Consider the following 18111-nt stretch of genomic DNA (forward strand, 5'->3'; position numbering starts at 1 on the left):
GTTGGAGGATATTACTAGACCCTACAGCTGCAGAGGAGAAGATGGCTGAAGTAGTTCTTATGGTGTGTTGAATATGTAGCCCTGAACAGCCATGAAAGCTAGAGGACAGTTCTCAGAATCACAGATTCACAGATTGTGTTGGGTTGAAAGGGACCTTCCAAGGTCATCTTGTCCAAGCCCACTGCAGTCAGCAGGGACACCTTCAACTAGATCAGGTTGCTCAGGGCCACATCAGATTTAACCTTGAGTGTCACCAGGGATGGGACCTTCACCACATCTCCGGGCAACCTGTTCCAGTATTTCACCACTCTCATTGTGAAGAACTTCTTCCTGATGTCCAGCCTAAATCTACCCTGCTCCGGTTTAAAAGCTCACAGATGAGCAGTCAATGCCAGGACTTGCTAAAGAGAAATACCCCTTGATTTAACTCTGCAAGATACCTACCCTACTGCTTTTCTGTAACCACTGAGTTCCAGAATAACTATGTACAAAATTGTAACAAAAAGCAGGAGAATCATTTTTGGCAAGGAAGATACACGTAGAAATATTGCCAGGGTGAGAGTCCCCACCACACAGGAGAGGAAAGCGTAGTGGGCTGTGTCGCAGGGAAGTTCATTCATTGTTTTATTTGTTCCACCAGGAGAAATGATCACTATTGAACTGCTGGAATTGGTATTCCAAACCCAAGGCATGCAGCCAACCTGGAAAAGACAAAAGGGGTGAGAAAAGGAGAAAGTTGAATATGAAACAAACAGTAATGCAGCTGCTGAGGGGGCTGCCTTCAGTTAAGTTCCAACTGTGAAATTATGGCTTCAGAGTTCCCATCCAGCTCGCTGCTCTAGTAAAATCCCTTTCCTTTTCCTGTAGCACTTTACTCAGTTTCAGGTAGGAGATATTTTGCTCATTAGACTGCAGTGAAGCCAACCAATTTAAGCCTGGGCTCAGCAGAATAATTTGAATAGTGCTCAAAACCAAAAGAATCTCAAGCTAACATATTCCTGCAAAATGAAAGAACACCAGCAAACATTTTAGGTGCCCATGTTGGTGTGAAAGGTTCTTGCACAGAGCACAGGAAGAAATTTTTGCTTTATTGACCCTGCAGATTGTACCTATTTCAACTAATCAAATATATAAAAAAAGTTATCTTAACATTTGAGAAGCTAAACATGGATAAAATCTTTTCTCCACCTTTGAGATACTTCTGCTATCACATGTGATCCCAATCCATTTAAATGTATTCAAATTTCATAAAGATTCCTCATCATTCGTTATCCCTGCCATTTCAGTGGTTCAAGGAGTTCAATTTCCTCCCTGGAGTGGGAAATTAAAAAAATAAAATAAAATAAAATAAAATAAAATAAAATAAAATAAAATAATAAAATAATATAATAAAATAATAAAATAAATTAAAATTAATAAAATAAATTAATAAAATAAAATAAAATAAAATAATAAAATAATAAAATAAAATAAAAGCATAAAATAAAATAAAATAAAATCATAAAATAAAATAATAAAATAAAATAAATGAAATAAAATAAAATAAAATATAAAATAAAATAAAATATAGTGTTATTGCATTTTTGTGGGAAATCTGTGGAAATTTAACCTGCTTCTTCCAAAGCCAATGTCACATACAGATCTCAGAACTGTTACCCAAGGAAGAGAGTAGTTGCTGGCGAATTTTGCAAGAGTTTAGAGTTCCAGTTTTAATTGCACTTCAACTGTCACCCTTTGTGAAGGGAGAGGATAAGAGCAGAAAAGGGGAGAATGGAATGGTAGTGAGAAATTTATTTTAACAACACTGCTACATAAGCCATGCCCTGTAGTTAAGCTTCCCTTTTGAAGTGTGCTATCAGACCTGATTTCACCTTAACCATCGATAATGGCATTTTATAACATGCTGTAAAATAACTGACAACCCCAAAGGTGATGAGGCAATAGATTGTACAGAGGGCTGCAGTCATTTCAAAAGATGAGATATAACTGATAAAATGTGAGTTAAACTCCTAATGGCTAACACTATGAAAAGAGATGAGAAAGAGTGAAGGAGGAAAATCCACTTCATGTGATTACGTTCAAGACCTTTAGAAATGCTGCTCATACTCAACTCCTCTGAAAACACAAGCATGCATGAAGGCTTTGTAAACAATGTGCAACCCATCCAGGAAAATACCATCTGTTCCACCACAGAGAGTGAAATCTCAACACCTAGCTCTTCTCCTAGCTGAGAATGCTAGGGGCATTACACAGCAGGACTAATGATTTCCATCCATTAAACATCTCTCCTAAGCTTTTCAATGGTTACAGGTCATTTTTGCCTCAAGAAAGGACAAAGTTTTATTTGTGACCTACTCCAAGTTGTAACTGAATAATCACTGCCTTGTTGGGGGCCAGGACTTCAGAATTCTAATCTGCCTTCTTCAGCCAATGTTTAACATTTCCTTAGACCTTAGATGCCTCTCATTTGCACTGTCTGTAAGTAGCAACAATGGTGCTTTTTTTCCGTTTGCCCAGTGTCAGATCTATGGGATCTGATCCCCAAAGGCTCCAGCTGTCATAATATTTGTCTCAGTTCCAAAGACAGACACACAGAACTTGCTGAGGTGCTAGCTAGCCTGGAGGCACTGCACATCTCCATCTGGTTTGGGCTTCTGAAAAACTCAGCGTAAGCTGGCAATGGTTGCTTGCAGCCCAGAAGGCAACAGTGTGCTGACCTGCATCAAAAGAACAACGCCCAGCAGGATGAGAGAGGTGATTCTGGTGCTTTGCTCTGGCCTGGTCAAAACCCACCTGCAGTACTGGGGCCCCCCAGCACAAGAGGGACATCAAACTGTTGGAGCGCGTCCAGGGGAAGTCATGATCAGAGGGCTGAAGTACCTCCCCTATGGGGACAGGCTGAGAGACTTGGGGCTGTTCAGCCTGGAGAAGAGAAGGCTCCAGGGAGACCTTCTAGTGGCCTTCCAGTACATGAAGAAGGCCACAAGAGAGCTGGAGGTGGACTTTCTGCAAGGGCTTGCAGTGATAGGATGAGGGTCAAGCTGAGAGAGGGAGGATGTAGACTGGATATTAGGAAGAAATTCTTTCCAGTGAGGGTGGTGAGACACTGGAACAGGTTAACCAGGGTTTTTTACAAGGGCTTGTAGTGATAAGACAAGAAGCAATGGCTTTGAGCCAGAAGAGGAGAGATTTAGACTGGGTATTAGGAAGAAATTCTTTATAGTGAAGGTGGTGAGACACTAGAACAGGTTGACCAGGGAGGTTGTGGATACCCCCTCCTTGGAGGTGTTCAAGACCAGGTTGGATGAGGCCTTGAGCAACCTAGTCTAGTGTAAGCATGGCAGGGGGTTGGAACTAGATGGTCTTATAGGTCCCTTCCAACCCAAACCATTCTATGATTGTCATTTTATGCACACAAAGGACTTCACTTATGTCTGTGTGCTACAGGGCTTTGAGTTACTCACACAGCTGATGTTCAGGAATTCCCAGAAATGTCTGAACACCAGTAATTCTTAGTACTTCTCAGGACATTGGAATGTCAAGAGATCCTCTGCCCATTCAGTTCATGGGGATCAGGGCAGGTCCAGGGAATGAGTGAATATAGAAAATCCAAAGTAAGGGGCTTGGCATCTCAGCCAGCACTGTGAATTGCTGATGAAATCACTGTCTCCCTACTGGCAGGAATACATGGCTGAAATCCTGCAGAGAGGCATGATTTGAGACATCTGCCTCCTCAGCATTTCCACTTGTGTTTAGTGTACTATTTTTGTGTGGATTCTTTCCTCTGGGAACCTTAACATGTTTAATTCATTAGCATTAGCAGCCAAAATGCTGAAATTGAGCACTAGGAATTTGACAAGGCAACGAAATGCCAAACACTTAGCTGGAACTTTAAATCCCATTTGACATTCAAGTCCACCCTGTAGAACTGGCTGTTATTTGAAAGTAGAAGAAGCTCAATTTCAGAAGGATTGAGCAAGTCCCTTTCATACAAGAGGATCTTCCTAGACACCACATATTAATGGATTGTGGAGAACCTCTTCTCGTCACGCAACGCTCCCCATACTTTAACCTCCATACTTTAAGATCTCATCATCTTTTCTAATCTGCCTACACTAGTAGTACCCCCTTGTTATTACACAGAAATACATTCTAGAAGTTTCCACATGGAAATAAGTCATGTTGTCTGACATCCTGCCTCAGCCATCGTGAAAGATTAGCTCTTGAAATAGTGAGTAACTTGAACATTTAAAAGTAATTTTCCCATAGAATCATAGAATGGTTTGGGTTGGAAGAGACCTTAAAGATCAGCTCTTTCCAAACACCCTGCCTTGGCCAGGGACACCTTTCACAAGACCAGGTTGCTCAAGGTCCATCCAGCCTGACACTGAATACCTCCAGGGAGGGAGCATCCACAACCTCCCTGGGCAACCTGTTCCAGTGTCTCACCACCTTCACAATAAAAGAATTTCTTTCTAATACCCAGTCTAAATCTCTCCTCTTCTGGCTCAAAGCCATTGCTCCTTGTCTTATCACTACAAGCCCTTGTAAAAAGCCCCTCCCCAGCTTTCTTTTAGGCCCCTTTCAGGTACTGGAAGGCCTGTAAAAGGTCTCTCCAGAGCCTTCTCTTCTCCAGGCTGAACAACCGTAACTTTTGCAGCCTGTCCCCATGGAGGAGATGTTCCAGCTCTGTGATCATCTCTGTGGCCTTCCTCTGGACCCTCTCCAGCAGTTATATATTTCTTTTATACTGGGGGCCCCAGAACTGGACACAGTACTACAGGTGAGGTCTCACCAGAGCAGAGCAGAGTAGCAGAATCTCGCCCCTCATCCCATTCATCACACTTCTTTTGGTTCAGCTCAGGAGATGGTTGCCCTCTGGCCTGCAAGCAACCATTACTGGCTTTTGAGGAGTTTTTCATCAACCATGAATCACAGAATCAATAAGGTTGGAAAAGACCTCAAGGATCATCGAGTCCAACCTGTCACCCTACACCTCATGCCTATCTAAACCATGTCACCAAGTGCCACGTCCAATCCCCTCTTGAACACCTCCAGAGATGGTGACTCCACCACCTCCCTGGGCAGCACATTCCAACATCTAACAACTCTCTGTGAAGAACTTTCTCCTCACCTTGAGCCTAAGCTTCCCCTGGCGCAGCTTGAGACTGTGTCCTCTTGTTCTGGTGCTGGTTGCCTGGGAGAAGAGACCAAACCCCTCCTGGCTACAACCTCCCTTCAGGTAGCTGTAGACAGCAATGAGGGTCTATAGGTGTTGACTAGACATTAGCTGTGCAACTGGCTAACAGCCATGCCATACTTATTCAACACTCTGACTCAGGCAGTGAAAGTTCAAATGGTAGCAAAGAGCTTTAGCTTTGAAGGAGAATGCTCTGCAAGTATGGATAATAAAAGGAGCAGAAACTCAGCAGCCCAGCATATGTTCTGTGGTTAATGGATCAACACCAGGTAGCTCTTTAAACAGAAAGTTAATTTAAGTAGAATTTGGCTTAAATACTCACCACACATCCTTGAGCCACAGAGTATATTAAGATCACAATAAAAATACACAAAATGGTACGAATCTGTATTGTCAGGCACCCTGGAAAACACTAAGGAAGAAAAAAAAAAAGGGGGAAAAACAGAAGAGAGACGATTTAGAGACAAATATTTAAAAATAGCTTTTAAAGCAGAGTTGTTATTTTTTAGTAGCCTATAAAAAGAAGTGATTAAGAGATAAGGAAGTTTTGCCTTCACTGTAAATCATGGAACAAACATCCAGTTGTATTTGTGTTTATGTGTTTTAAATGGTAATTGCATTTTTGAGGGTAATAAATGTGAAGTTATTACTGTCATTATCCATTGTTTCTCATTATAATTAAAAGTTATTGAAAGGTTAGCAGGCTGCCTGCTCATAACGCAAATAATAAATTAGGATGCAATTTGATTTTGTTCTCCTGGGGAAAATAACCCAAATGTCCTTTGCCTTGCAAAGTATCAGCTACAACTGCTGATCCACGAAATCATGCTCCGGTAGCAGAGAATTTTGGAGTGGTATTTGTGTCTTCTACTATAACAGTCATGTTAAATGCCAGGCTAGTTTTATTATCAGCACGCAGTACCATACTGAATCTTGTCAGAGCAGAAAGAGCAGCAGAGAATAAAAATGTCTGGTGGAGTAGAGTCTTGTGCATCTCTTGCTCATCTCCATTTTTACTCTGATTCCATCAGTGCAACATGTAAAGTGCTTGCCACTGTGGGCACCTGTGAAGCCAGTGTCAGAAGCTGAGAGATGCTGTTTAAGTCTGTCAGGCTCTAGTACTCATATGCACCCCAGTTACACTGATCTACTCTGGTTTCAGAGAAGGCTGCTTTCCTTCCTTTCTCCTTGCATTAAGACTGTTTGGGGCATCTATTATCTACTGGATCCATGATGTGTCTTTTAGACCACAGGACTTCTTCCAGTGACTTCAACAGCCAAGAACTGTCTTCAGGAAACAGTCTGTTTAAAGTGGGAACAACCTTGTGTCCCGTGAAAGGAAGAGGCTGAGAATTATGAAGGCTGACTCCAAATAAAATGGAGCAAGCAAACACCTGCTTTTTGGATGAAAGTCACCAAGCCTGAAGAAAAGCTGTTCACCTCATGGCTATCATCAACATCAAAAGCATAGCTTCCAGCAGCATCCTTAAAGAGGGGGTTCTGTGGCTTGGTAAAACACAAATAATGCATTGAAACTCTCCCCTTTCATGTGTGCAGAGACTTTTGCCCTGTATGTGTAACCATGATTTAAAAGTTGGAGCTCGTTCTAGGTGAATCAACTTCATCTGTGTGGTGAAGCATAAGAATACAACAATTACAGAAAAAAACCCTCAGAATCCTACATGTGTGATCTGCAAACACATTCTGGCTTCAGCATGGATTAAGTCCATGTGAAAGCAGGTGGGGAACAATGAAGACAACATCAACAGCAGATTTAAATAAGCATATTATGAACCTGAGTTAATTTGCCACACCAGAGACTAGTTTAACTATTAGTCAGTGTCAGTAAATATATTTGGGAAGTTTTTCCTCATGTTGAGGTGGAACTTCCTGTGGTCCAGTTTGTACCCATTGCCCTATCACAGGACACCAGGGAAAGGAGGCTGTCTCCTTCTTCTTGACACCCACCCTTCAGATATTTGTAACCATTGATAAGATCTCCTCCCAGCCTTCTCTTCTACAAACCAAACAGACCCAGGTCTCTCAACCATCCTTGTCTAACACATGCTTCAGTCCTTTCATCATCCTCATAACCTCCATTGGACTCTGTCCAGTATATCCCTGTCCCTCTTGAACTGGGGAGCCCAGAACTGGACACTGTACTGCAGATGTGGTCTCACCAGGGCAGAGTAGGGATGAGGAGGAAAACTTCCCTTGATCTGCTGGTCACTCTTTTCTTAACGCACCCTTCTCAATGCAAATGTTCGCATGGGTTGAAAAAGCAAAGAAATTTTTAAAAGGTAGGGTAATGAGACCTGTCTGAATGAAAACTCTGACAATGAAAATATTTATGCTTCTGGCTTTCAGGCATTTAAATACAATAGCATAAAATTTAGAGCTTCACTTTCTTTTCTTTGTAGAATTTTTATTAACAAAATAAGTAACATCAGATCCCCAACATGTAGATAACTGCCATAGTAAAACAGTGGTTTTATGAGTGAGACATTTGAGAGCTAAAGCACAGAGAACTTGAATCCCTTGTTCAGTGTAAAAAAGCAAAAAAAGTGTCAAAAGATTGATTGAAATAAGGGAATGACTAGTTTAAAATTCAGTATTCATTGTGGAATCATAGAATCATAGAATTATTTGGCTTGGAAAAGACCTTTTAGATCATTGATTCTATCCATTCTCTAACTCTACCAAGTCTGATGCTAAATCACATTCCTCAGCACCACATCTCTGCCTCTTTGAAGCACCTCCAGGGATGGGGATTCAACCACCTTCCTGGGGAGCCTGTTCCAGTCTTGGAGAACCCTTTCAGTCAAGAAGTTTCTTCTAATATCTGATGCAACCCCCCCCCGGTGCAGTCTGAGGCCATTTCCTCTCCTCTTATCACTTGTTGCTCAGAAGAGACCAACCTCCACCTGGCTCCAACCTCCTTTCAGGGAGCTGTAGAGAGACAGAAAATCACCCCTCAGCCTCCTCTTCTCCAGACTAAACAACCCTAGTTCCTTCAGCTTCTCTTCACCAGACCTGTTCTCCAGACCCTTCACCAGCTTTGTTGCCCTTCTCTGGGCACAATCCAGAACTTCAATGTCCTTCTTGGAGTGAGGCCCTGCAAACTGAACCCACTACATACAGATTTATTATATAAGACAGATTTTCACTGTAAAATGTCAAACTGAGATATTCTGAGTCTTTGCCTTTTTTTCTTTTTCTAGCCCTGGCTTTGATCCTGTAAGGTTCTGAATCTCTGGAGGAACCTGGATTAAAGTCAAATCTTATTGACTGCCAAAACTGCTGGAGCAAAACTTAGGTTTGCATTAGCCTCAAGTAAATGGCATCAAGAGGAGACATTCCCTCCAAACTACCTCTGAGTTTGTACCATTCATAGACTCAACAACAGATGATAAACTCCTGTGTCTTTACAAAACAAAAGAGATCATCAAAACTACTCCCAAATAATTGTGTGAGTTTATAAATAAAGATCTGCTCTGGACCAAATACTCTGCTAATGTACTATTTATGTTTCCATGAAAACAATTACTTCCCTCTTGCCAAAGGGCATTTTTTTCTTAACTAAAATTTGGTGTGTTCTAATCAGCAAAGCTGATTAACTGAGTGGGTGTTTTCTCCTGATAGTTGTCTGAAAAGACTAAATTTAGATTAAGCCACTACAGATTTCTTTCATCAGAAAATTAGGCTGTAGATGCTTTATTCTGATCTGGCAGACCTAGTTCTCTCCCACAACAACCAAATGTCCCTCTGCATCGTTACTCTTGTGAAAATGTAATGCAGAATTAATCATTACTAAAGGTTTTGAAAAGGGCAAGGGTTGCATGTGCAAAACATTTTGCTTTTACCATCAAAACAGCTGCTGCTTTGGCAGCAGAGTTTTGAAAATAAAGGGGAAGTTGGCAGGATTTTACACCCAGATACTGACTGGAATGGGAGGGAGACCCAGTGTACTCCATAGTCAGAAAGGAGGAAAAAGTCAGGTTAAATATCAAACCCTCCTGGGTGATTTGTTCTGGGTGCCTCTGCTCTACCAGGGGGCTTTGAACTAGGTGATCTTCAGAGGTCCCTTCCAACCCCCACCATGCTCAGATTCTGTGATCCCCTGACTTGGTATCTGCTGGCAGGTGTTCAGGGAAAATGTAGCAAAACAGACAAAATGCATAGCATTACTGGCACTGGATGATACTTTGCTGTCATGATTACTCATGTTAAAAGTCCAATTTCAGGTGAATCATCTTTGGTTTTAATGTGCCTAATGCCTTAGCAATGAAGTTGAAAAGCACAAAGATTTCAGACTGAGAATGTGAAGCATGTGCTGATGGCTTCATATTCCAAGGGAGAAACAAAACACAGCCATTAAAGGAAGGATAGTCATAAAAATCTTAAATCACTTACTTGTACTCGTGTGACATGTAGGTACATAATACAAGCCACTAGGAAGCATATGCAGAAGACCAGGAGAACAAGAACTATGGTACTCCTAGAATCAAAAGACAAAGGAAGTAAAGGAATGTAACTCAGAAAATGAGAGCAAATGGCAGAGAACTCTTTCTGAAGTGGTATTTTGGAGGATCTCCCCCTCCCCCTTGCTCTAATTTTTCACAGTAAAATGCACTGCTCTCAAGGATGAGGAATCAGTAAATGTTCTTCATTGTCATATCATAGAATGGTTTGGGTTAGAAGGGACCTTAAAGATAATCTAGTTCCAACCCCCCCTGCCATAGACAGCGATAACCTTCCACTAGACCAGGTTGCTCAAGGCCCCATCCAAACTGGCCTTGAACACCTCCAGGGAGCAGGCATCCACAACCTTCCTGAACAAACTGTTCCAGTGTGTCACCATCCTCACTGTAAAGAATTCTTCCTAATATCCAGTCTAAATCCACCATCTTCCATCTTAAAGTCATTGCTCCTTATTCTAGAACTCTTGTGTATGGTCCCCACTGTGACCTCAGCAAGGAAATCAAGGCAGCTCCAACATTCACCTGGATGGTGTGTGGGCTGAGGATGACTCTCATAAGCAGAGTGCGTAGCCCAATTATTTGACAGCTGTGGAAATTACCAGACACTTCTCCTCTTCTAATCTCTCCTTCTCAAAGATGTAGAAATCAGTGGTCAATCAGTTCGCTCACTTCTTCAGTCAAACAAAATCAGACCAGGCAGTGATTCCTGCTTCTAATGAAACAGAGCAATACCCTCCTTTTGAGTCTTCCTCAATGATTAGAAAAATGAAGTTCCCCTCAATAATTAGAAGAACCTCAAAATTCACAAAGATGCTGTCATAAATCGTTTCTTAGTCTTCCCTCTCCTGCTCTTGCAATATAGGCTTGTTCTTCATGAGGAGTGCAGACCAAGCACTTCCCTCCTTCAGAAAACCTGTCTTGTTGGAACAGTGCCTTGTGGATGTGAGAAAGCTGACAAAAGGTTGTTCACCAGTGCTGGTGCTTTGGTTTATCCTCACGGATAGCATGGCCCAAAGCAGCCATGGAGCCAGGGCTGTACAACAGCAGCATCACAGGATCTTCACACTTTCACCTGGTGTGAGAACAACCTAGCTAGTCCAGAAGATGTGAGCTGTGGCTGCAGTCATATACCTAAGTGTGCCCTTGCCCACCACTGGGAAAAGATTGCTTATACAGGGCTTCTGATGTAGAATTCCTCACTGTGGTAGTTTTAGGCTGATGCTTAGGAAATTTTCCCACAGACCTCACGTAAAAATGGTAGAAGGTAAATAAATTACCATTGGGTGCAAAAGAAAAATCATGATAAGGTCTAAATAATCAAATTGGTCTGACATCTAACATAAAGTTAGTTGTATAAATTAATTCTCTCTCATTTCAGCTTCTTTGCCCTAGCAGACACTGGCTGGTGCTTTTGCTTGGCTGTTGATGACCTTGACTGTGTTCTTGTTGTGGCTAAATACTAACAAGCTACGCTCTGCTCTTCTCTCTCTCTTTTCCCTTGATTGGGGCAGGGGGGAAAGGGAGTGGAGAGGGGCAAGCTGTTGGTAACCCCCTGGTTTTGTCCACGGGGGGGGGGGTTCTTGTGTTGTTTGTAAATTGTAAATATATGTAAATATTGTGTATTTTGTACATATTCATTGCATTCCATATTTCTAGATTGTGGTTTTGCTTGTAAATAGAGTTTCACTTGCTTTCAACTGAACTAGTCTGGCAATTTGATTTTGGGGGTAATTTCAACCCAACACACTCACTGTCTTTGCTTTCAAATTCATGTAACAATTCCCACCAGCGGACACAGAGGGCAAGTTCTGTGGTGTGGCACGTGCACCCTGAAGGAGGAGGTGACTTTGGATCCTGTCACTGTGGTTTCTGAATGCAAGTATTAACTAACAGCAGACTCTCCTGTGCTTGTAGACAGCCAGCTTGCATTCAGGATGGTAGTGTGCCAGAAATATAAATGCAGGGGACATGATTGTAACAGCATCTTTTAAGGCAGCAACAGCCAACAACTGCCACTAGTGCTGAGTTGGACCCTGGCAGAGATTTAAGTTGGCACCACTGCAAAGGGGTAGGTTGCATTCAAAAAAACCCCAATAAATCCAGCATAAAACATCAGAGAAGTTCATCATCAGGGCCTTTAGTGGCTATGGTGCATGCATGCCTCCATAATTGTACAGCTTGGGTTGACAGGAACATATCCTTACTTTCACCAACTCCATCTGGGGGTATAAAATATGACCTAAGATGAGAGGCTGCTATGCTGAGATGGCCATAGGAATTGTGAGAATGTCAAACCCATTGCTTTCTCTGTTTATGCAGCAACTGGCTTACATTTTCTTGCCTCTAGATTTTGACTAGTGATACATGTCAAACACCATTATCATCATCTCTCCCTCTATAGTAACACATTGCTCTTCTTGTCTTGGCTTCTGCATTTTCTTGTCATACTTATAATTACTTTGGCAATCTAAAGAGCATCTTAAAGCTCCAAGATCTGTGGAGAATGGAAAATTTTACAGCGCTTTCAAAGTTTTAGTCTATCTCATGGGTTCATCTGTGCCCCAGTGAAGGGAGAACCTGAGAAGACTTGTTATTTGATTGTGCGAAGCCATTGTCAACAGGCACTAGAAGAGAGAACTTCAAACCATACAGGATGGCTTTTCTAATTAAGCAATGGACCCATCTTAATGGTCTTCAGTGGCCATGATCTCTGTGAGCTCCTGTGTCTGTCAGATCAGAGGTCAAAGTGAATCTCTGGCCAGTTGGTTTTTCAGTGAGAGTACTTTCTGGGAAGGTTACCAATGACTGTACCATATGATTCTTGGAAATATATTCTAGTTTTGACTACATGAATACTCTGTCCCTCTTCATTCTAAATTGCTATGTACTGCAGCAGGGCTTTGCTTCAGAAGTAAGTGAAAGGGATCTTAACTATGATGCAGTTACTCAGCAGAGGTCATTAGGATGGAAATGAGATGATTCTTTTAAATGACTTTGAATTCTTCAGATGAAAGCTATTCTATAACAACTTTAAGCTATGATTATTATTGAAGCAAAAAAGGTGTGCCTCAAACTTTCAATTAGAAATAATGGGACCTAGGAATGACTATTATTCTCACTAGGGATATGTAAATAGAAAAGAAATTTAAAATGGGATTTTCAAAAGCTTTATCCTGTAGCCAGTTCTATTCCAGCTGAAGCCCTAATAATTGTTTGTACTGCCAGAAATGCTTTAAATAAGTTCAGCAGATTTCAGTGGATTTTTCTTCTAAGTGCAGCCTTCTAGCAAAAAAAAAAAAAAACAAGGGGGGGGTGGAATAGAAGAGAGAAAGAATGGGGAGGAAATTGTTTAAAATAAGGTTGCAAAATGTGCAAAATGTGCAAAATGTATGTGTCACCTCTGGGTATGGCCTCTGGGTTATAGCTTCAGTCTAACAGTTAGACTGAGGACATACCAACAGAGAATCTCTTTGTGACCATATCAACCTGGGTGCTAAATCCCGTTCCAAAAGATGGAAACTTACTGTGGTATTATTAGAAGGTAGACAAGGCCAAATAAGGCAGCTAGAATTAGTGAGAGAACTACAGCACTGGTGAAGTACTCATCCTGAAGCTGGTGGTACTGTTAAAGAAAGGAAGTAATTAAGACAATGAGCATTTTACACACATCCAGTTCTACCCTTCCTCCCTCCCTCCCTCCATGCCTGTCCGTTTTCAGGAAGAAGTATCTACACATTTTACAAGTGTCATGGCTACATTCATAGGAAATATACCAGGTGAGGCAAGCCTACACAACATTTTCCTTGACAGCATTCTGTTGCAACTGGTAGCCTGACTGTTTGGGTTTCACCCTCTAACTAGTCAAATCTGGGCTCATTTTGGACATTGATGTAGAATTTCAATATTCATAGAAACATAGAATCAGTCAGGGTTGGAAGGGACCACAAGGATCATCTAGTTCCAACCCCCCTGCCATGGGCAGGGACACCTCACACTAGAGCAGGCTGGCCAATATTGTCTAAAGCCAAACAAAGAAACAATGCAAGTTGGCTCATGGTCAGTGAAATCAGTAAAAATCACAGCATCACAGTGCATCAGAGGTTGGAAGGGACCTCAAGAGATCATCAGGTCCAACCCCCCTGCCAGAGCAGGATCACCTAGGGCAGTCTGCACAGGAATGCATCCAGGTGGGTTTGGAAAGTCTCCAGAGAAGGAGACTCCACAAGCCCCCTGGGGAACCTGTTCCAGTGCTCTGTAAAGAAATTTCTCCTCGTGTTGAGGTGAAATCTTCTATGTTCTAGTTTGTACCACTTGTTTCTTGTCCTACCACTGAAAAAAAAGACTGGCCTCTTCCACTTGACACCCACCCCTCAGATATTTGTAAACACTGATGAGGTTCCCTCTCAGTCTTCTCTTCTCCAGACTAAACAGCCCCAGGGCTCTCAGTCTCTCTTCATAGGGGAGATGCTCAAATCCCCTAAGCATCCTCCCTTGGCTCTCCCTTGGACTCTCTCTAGCAGTTCTCTGTCTCTCTTGAACTGGGGAGCCCCAAAACTGGACATTGTGTGTGTGGTCTCACCAGGGCAGAGCAGAGAGGTAGCAGAACCTCCCTCAACCTGCTGGGCACACTTTTCTTGGTGCATCCCAGGATAAAATAATTTAACTTACTTTATTTTCACGCTCAATTTGCTTGTACTTCAGGGTGAAGAAGTTCAAGTCAGCCATCTCAGACTCTGTTTGCCGGGCCTCTATCAGTCTGCTGATGTATCTGTTGACTCGAGTTCCTGGAGTGTTGTACACAACATTGGTAGAAAATGAGGAACGATTCCTGAGTTTTTCAGAGGCTGTCCTTAATGCTCTCCTCTGTGGCACAGATGAAGAAAGAAGCACTGTATTTATTACCATTGACATTTTACATTGCTCTTCAGATTATCTCAAGCTCATAGCCAGGATGAGCCAGGAATTCAGTCAGCTGAACAACCATACAGAGATTTTATCTCTAAACTCCTTAGCTGAAATCCTGATCATGTTCAAATCCATGAGAAAACCCTTACTGCACCCCAGGAGTTCAATCATCATCCACAGAAATTCTTTTTACATTCTGCTCTGCCACTGACCCAATAATCCATTTGATCCCAAGCAGTGTCACTTTACCTAGAAAAATAATGGTTTTGGTTTTGGTTTTGGTTTTGGTCTTGGTCTTGGTTTTGGTTTTGGGTTTTGGGTTTGGTTTTGGGTTTGGCTTTTGGTTTTGGTTTAAGTTTTGGTTTTGGTTTTGGTCTTGGTTTGGGTTTAGGTTTTGGTTTTGGTCTTGGTCTTGGTCTAGGTTTTGGTTTTGGTTTTTGGTTTTGGGTTTTGGTTTTGGTTTTGGGTTTGGTTTTTGGTTTTGGTCTTGGTTTTGGTTTTGGTTGTGGTCTTGGTTTTGGTTTTGGTTTTGGTTTTGGTCTTGGTTTTGGTTTTGGTTTGAAGGCAAGATTACCAAGTTCTTTGTGATGGGCCCCTCACTACGAGAAAGACATTGAGTTGCTAGAGTGTGTCCAAAGAATGACAAGTGAAGGGTCTGGAGAGCAGGTTTGGTGAGGATCACCTGAGTGAAGTGGGGTTGTTTAGTCCAGAGAAGAGGAGGTCGAGTGGAGACCTCATTGCTCTTTACAACTGCCTGAAAAGAGGTTAGAGCGAGGTGGGGTTGGCCTCTTCTCCCTGGTATCAGTGGATAGAATGAGAGGAAATGGCCTGAAATTGTGCCAGGGGACATTTATGTTGGATATTGGGAAAAAAATCCTTCCCTGAAAGAGTAGTCAGGCATTGGAACAGGCTGTCCAGGGTGGTGGTGGAGTCACCATCCCTGGAGGTGTTCAAGAAACTTGTGGACAGGGCACTTTGGGACATGGTATAATGGCCATGGTGATCTTAGTTTGGCAATTGTACTTGATGATCTTAGAGTCTTTGCCAACTGAAACAATTCTGTGGCTCTATGATATGAGACCTACAGTCCACAAACTCTCTAGATAACAATACATATTTGAAAAGATAATTTTCCTTAACCTCTTGCACAATGGCTATATGTGACTTCAGAGGATCTCGATTCTCAGGTGTTCCTATCTTTACCTCACCCAAGGGGTCCTCTTTTTAAGAGCTCTTGGGTGAGTGTATTGGGTGTGGTTGAGCTGGAGTTAATTCTCCTCAGAGCATCTTTCCAGTGCTGTGTTTTGCAGTGCTGTAGCTGGATGTTGATAACACACCAGTGTTTTGGCTGCTGCTGAACTGGGCACCCAGGCTGTGCTTTTCCAACTTTGCCCTGCCCCAAGAGTACTCTGAGGGCTGGGCAAGATCTTGGGACAGGACACAGCTGGGCCAGCTGACCCAAACTGGCCAGAGAGGTATTCCATGCTATATGATGTCAGCTTAGATATATATATATATACTAAGTGAAAGAAGGGAGTGGGGGGATATTCATCCATGGTGTCTGTCCTCCAGAGCAACCACTAGCTCCCACTAGAACTCTGCTCCCTGTGAGTAACTGACCACCACCTGCTAAGAGGAAGGAGAGAACACTTGGTTGCTTTTGCTTCCACACACAGCCTTTGCTTGTGCTTCCTATTATTAAATTGCCTCTACTTTATTACCAGCTTTTGGACATATTTTCCCCCTCTCCCCTGTCCATCTAAGGAGGGGAGTGATAGAGTGGCTTTGGTGGGCATTTGGCCCCCAGCCAGAACCAAACCACCACAGTGAGCCTTAGGTGGACTTTTAGGTTCAGATGCAACAGGCCAATAAATTATCAGAGCCTGTAAGAAAGCTGGGAAGAGACTTTTTTTACAAGGGCTTGTAACAATAGGATGAGGGGCAATGGCTTTAAGGTTGAGGAGAGCAGCTTTAGACTAGATGTCAGGAAGAAATTATTTTCAGTGAGGGTGAAGAGACATTGGACCAGGTTGGCCAGAGAGGTTGTAGATTCTGCTGTCTCTGGAGGAATTCAAGGTCAGATTGGATGGGGGCTTGAGCAACCTGGTCTAGAGGCAGGTGTCCCTGCCCACAGCAGAGGGGTTGGAACTAGATGATTTTAAAGTCCCTTCCAACCTAAACCATTCTACAAATCTATGAAATGTTCTGACATGACAAAATTTGTCGTTCAGATCCCCAGCAAACTCATTTTGGGATATATCTGCCTATATTACCATATTTATATATCCAGATACACAAGACACACTGTAAAATATTTCATATGCTTCAGAGAACTCATGGGCTACTTGTTTTAAGTCCTCAAAGAGCAGTAAGAATTCACAATTGGAAGGCCTTATACATAGCCCACTTCAAAAACTGAAATTGGAGCTTCTGAAATTTCACTGCAACTGTGTTTTAAAGGAACTAATGAATTTTGCTCCAATTCCCTGTAGCATAAGGACACATGGGCTATCCAAACTATAAAAGCTAGAATGGCTTCTGAAAGATTTAGAGGGAATTGTCAATAAATATACATTATTTAAAGAAAAACAAACAAACAACCAAAAAAACCACAAACAAACAAACAAAAAACCCCCAAGAGGTAAAGCAATCAGTCAAGATGTATTACTGATTACAATGTACAGAGACTACTTTGGAGCACTGGTGGAGTCATTTATGTCACATTGCCACCTGCTGGCATAGAGAATGGAAGAAGCAACTCTTAACAAAGTTTTTTTTTTTCTCCATGAATTTCTGGGTAGAACCCAGAGGGAAGTAAACCAAGCTACTAGTGAATAAAGCAATTTTGAGATATGACATTACCAAACCACTCAAGAAAGTATTTGTATTAGGGACTAAGAGGTTTTTGGTTCATCAGTTGTCTTTGTTTTTTTTTTTTTCAGAGAACTTCCTAGAGATACAAAATTATTCTATTATTTTGCATTGGCTGCCATTAGCTTCAGACTGTGCTGGACTTATCATGCAAAAGAAAAGCTCTTGGTAATTTTAGAAAAAGCCTCAGAAACTCTAATTTCCCTAAAGGGAACACTTAATAGAAGCCACGTACACCACCTGTGCTGGCTTGTTCAAGACAAGCTCCAAATTTGAGAACTTTTTATCATTACTTTTGAGAACTTATATTATCGCTGAATTGGTTACAATTTACTTAGAGAAGGGTGTGGGCATTAGAGAGCTCTAGCTCCAGCAGGACCGACCACCAGGAACTCCTCTGACAATTGTTCAATGGAAACCCAAAGAGCCCACGTGGATTACCTTATCATCATCTTCACATGTCATGACGTTGGAGAAAGGGATCTCCGCTTTGAACATCTTGCGACAGTGCATGAGCTGAACGAGCAGGTAGCAGACTGTCTTGAACTTCATTCTTTTGGCAGGCTTAATGTCTGACAGAATCAGTCCAGGAAATATCTGTGGGGCAGAAAAAAAAAAAAAAAAGTAACTGAGTTATTGCATTCCCATGCAGAC

At 42.1% G+C, this 18111-nt stretch overlaps 1 protein-coding gene across 1 annotated transcript in view; it reads right to left on the reverse strand.

The window, feature by feature from the left end:
• Positions 1-18111, reverse strand: part of ADCY1 (adenylate cyclase 1) — a 156485-nt gene that overhangs the window by 20210 nt on the left and 118164 nt on the right. Inside the window, exons 8-13 of the mRNA XM_054384976.1 lie at positions 17899-18054; positions 14350-14544; positions 13206-13303; positions 9614-9698; positions 5523-5612; positions 445-701 (exon numbers count right to left, since the gene is read on the reverse strand). Coding sequence (XP_054240951.1) covers positions 445-701; positions 5523-5612; positions 9614-9698; positions 13206-13303; positions 14350-14544; positions 17899-18054 — 881 coding nt within the window. The remainder of the gene's footprint in view (positions 1-444; positions 702-5522; positions 5613-9613; positions 9699-13205; positions 13304-14349; positions 14545-17898; positions 18055-18111) is intronic.

The sequence above is a fragment of the Indicator indicator genome, chromosome 11 (genome assembly GCF_027791375.1).
Source record: "Indicator indicator isolate 239-I01 chromosome 11, UM_Iind_1.1, whole genome shotgun sequence".
NCBI lineage: Eukaryota > Metazoa > Chordata > Aves > Piciformes > Indicatoridae > Indicator > Indicator indicator.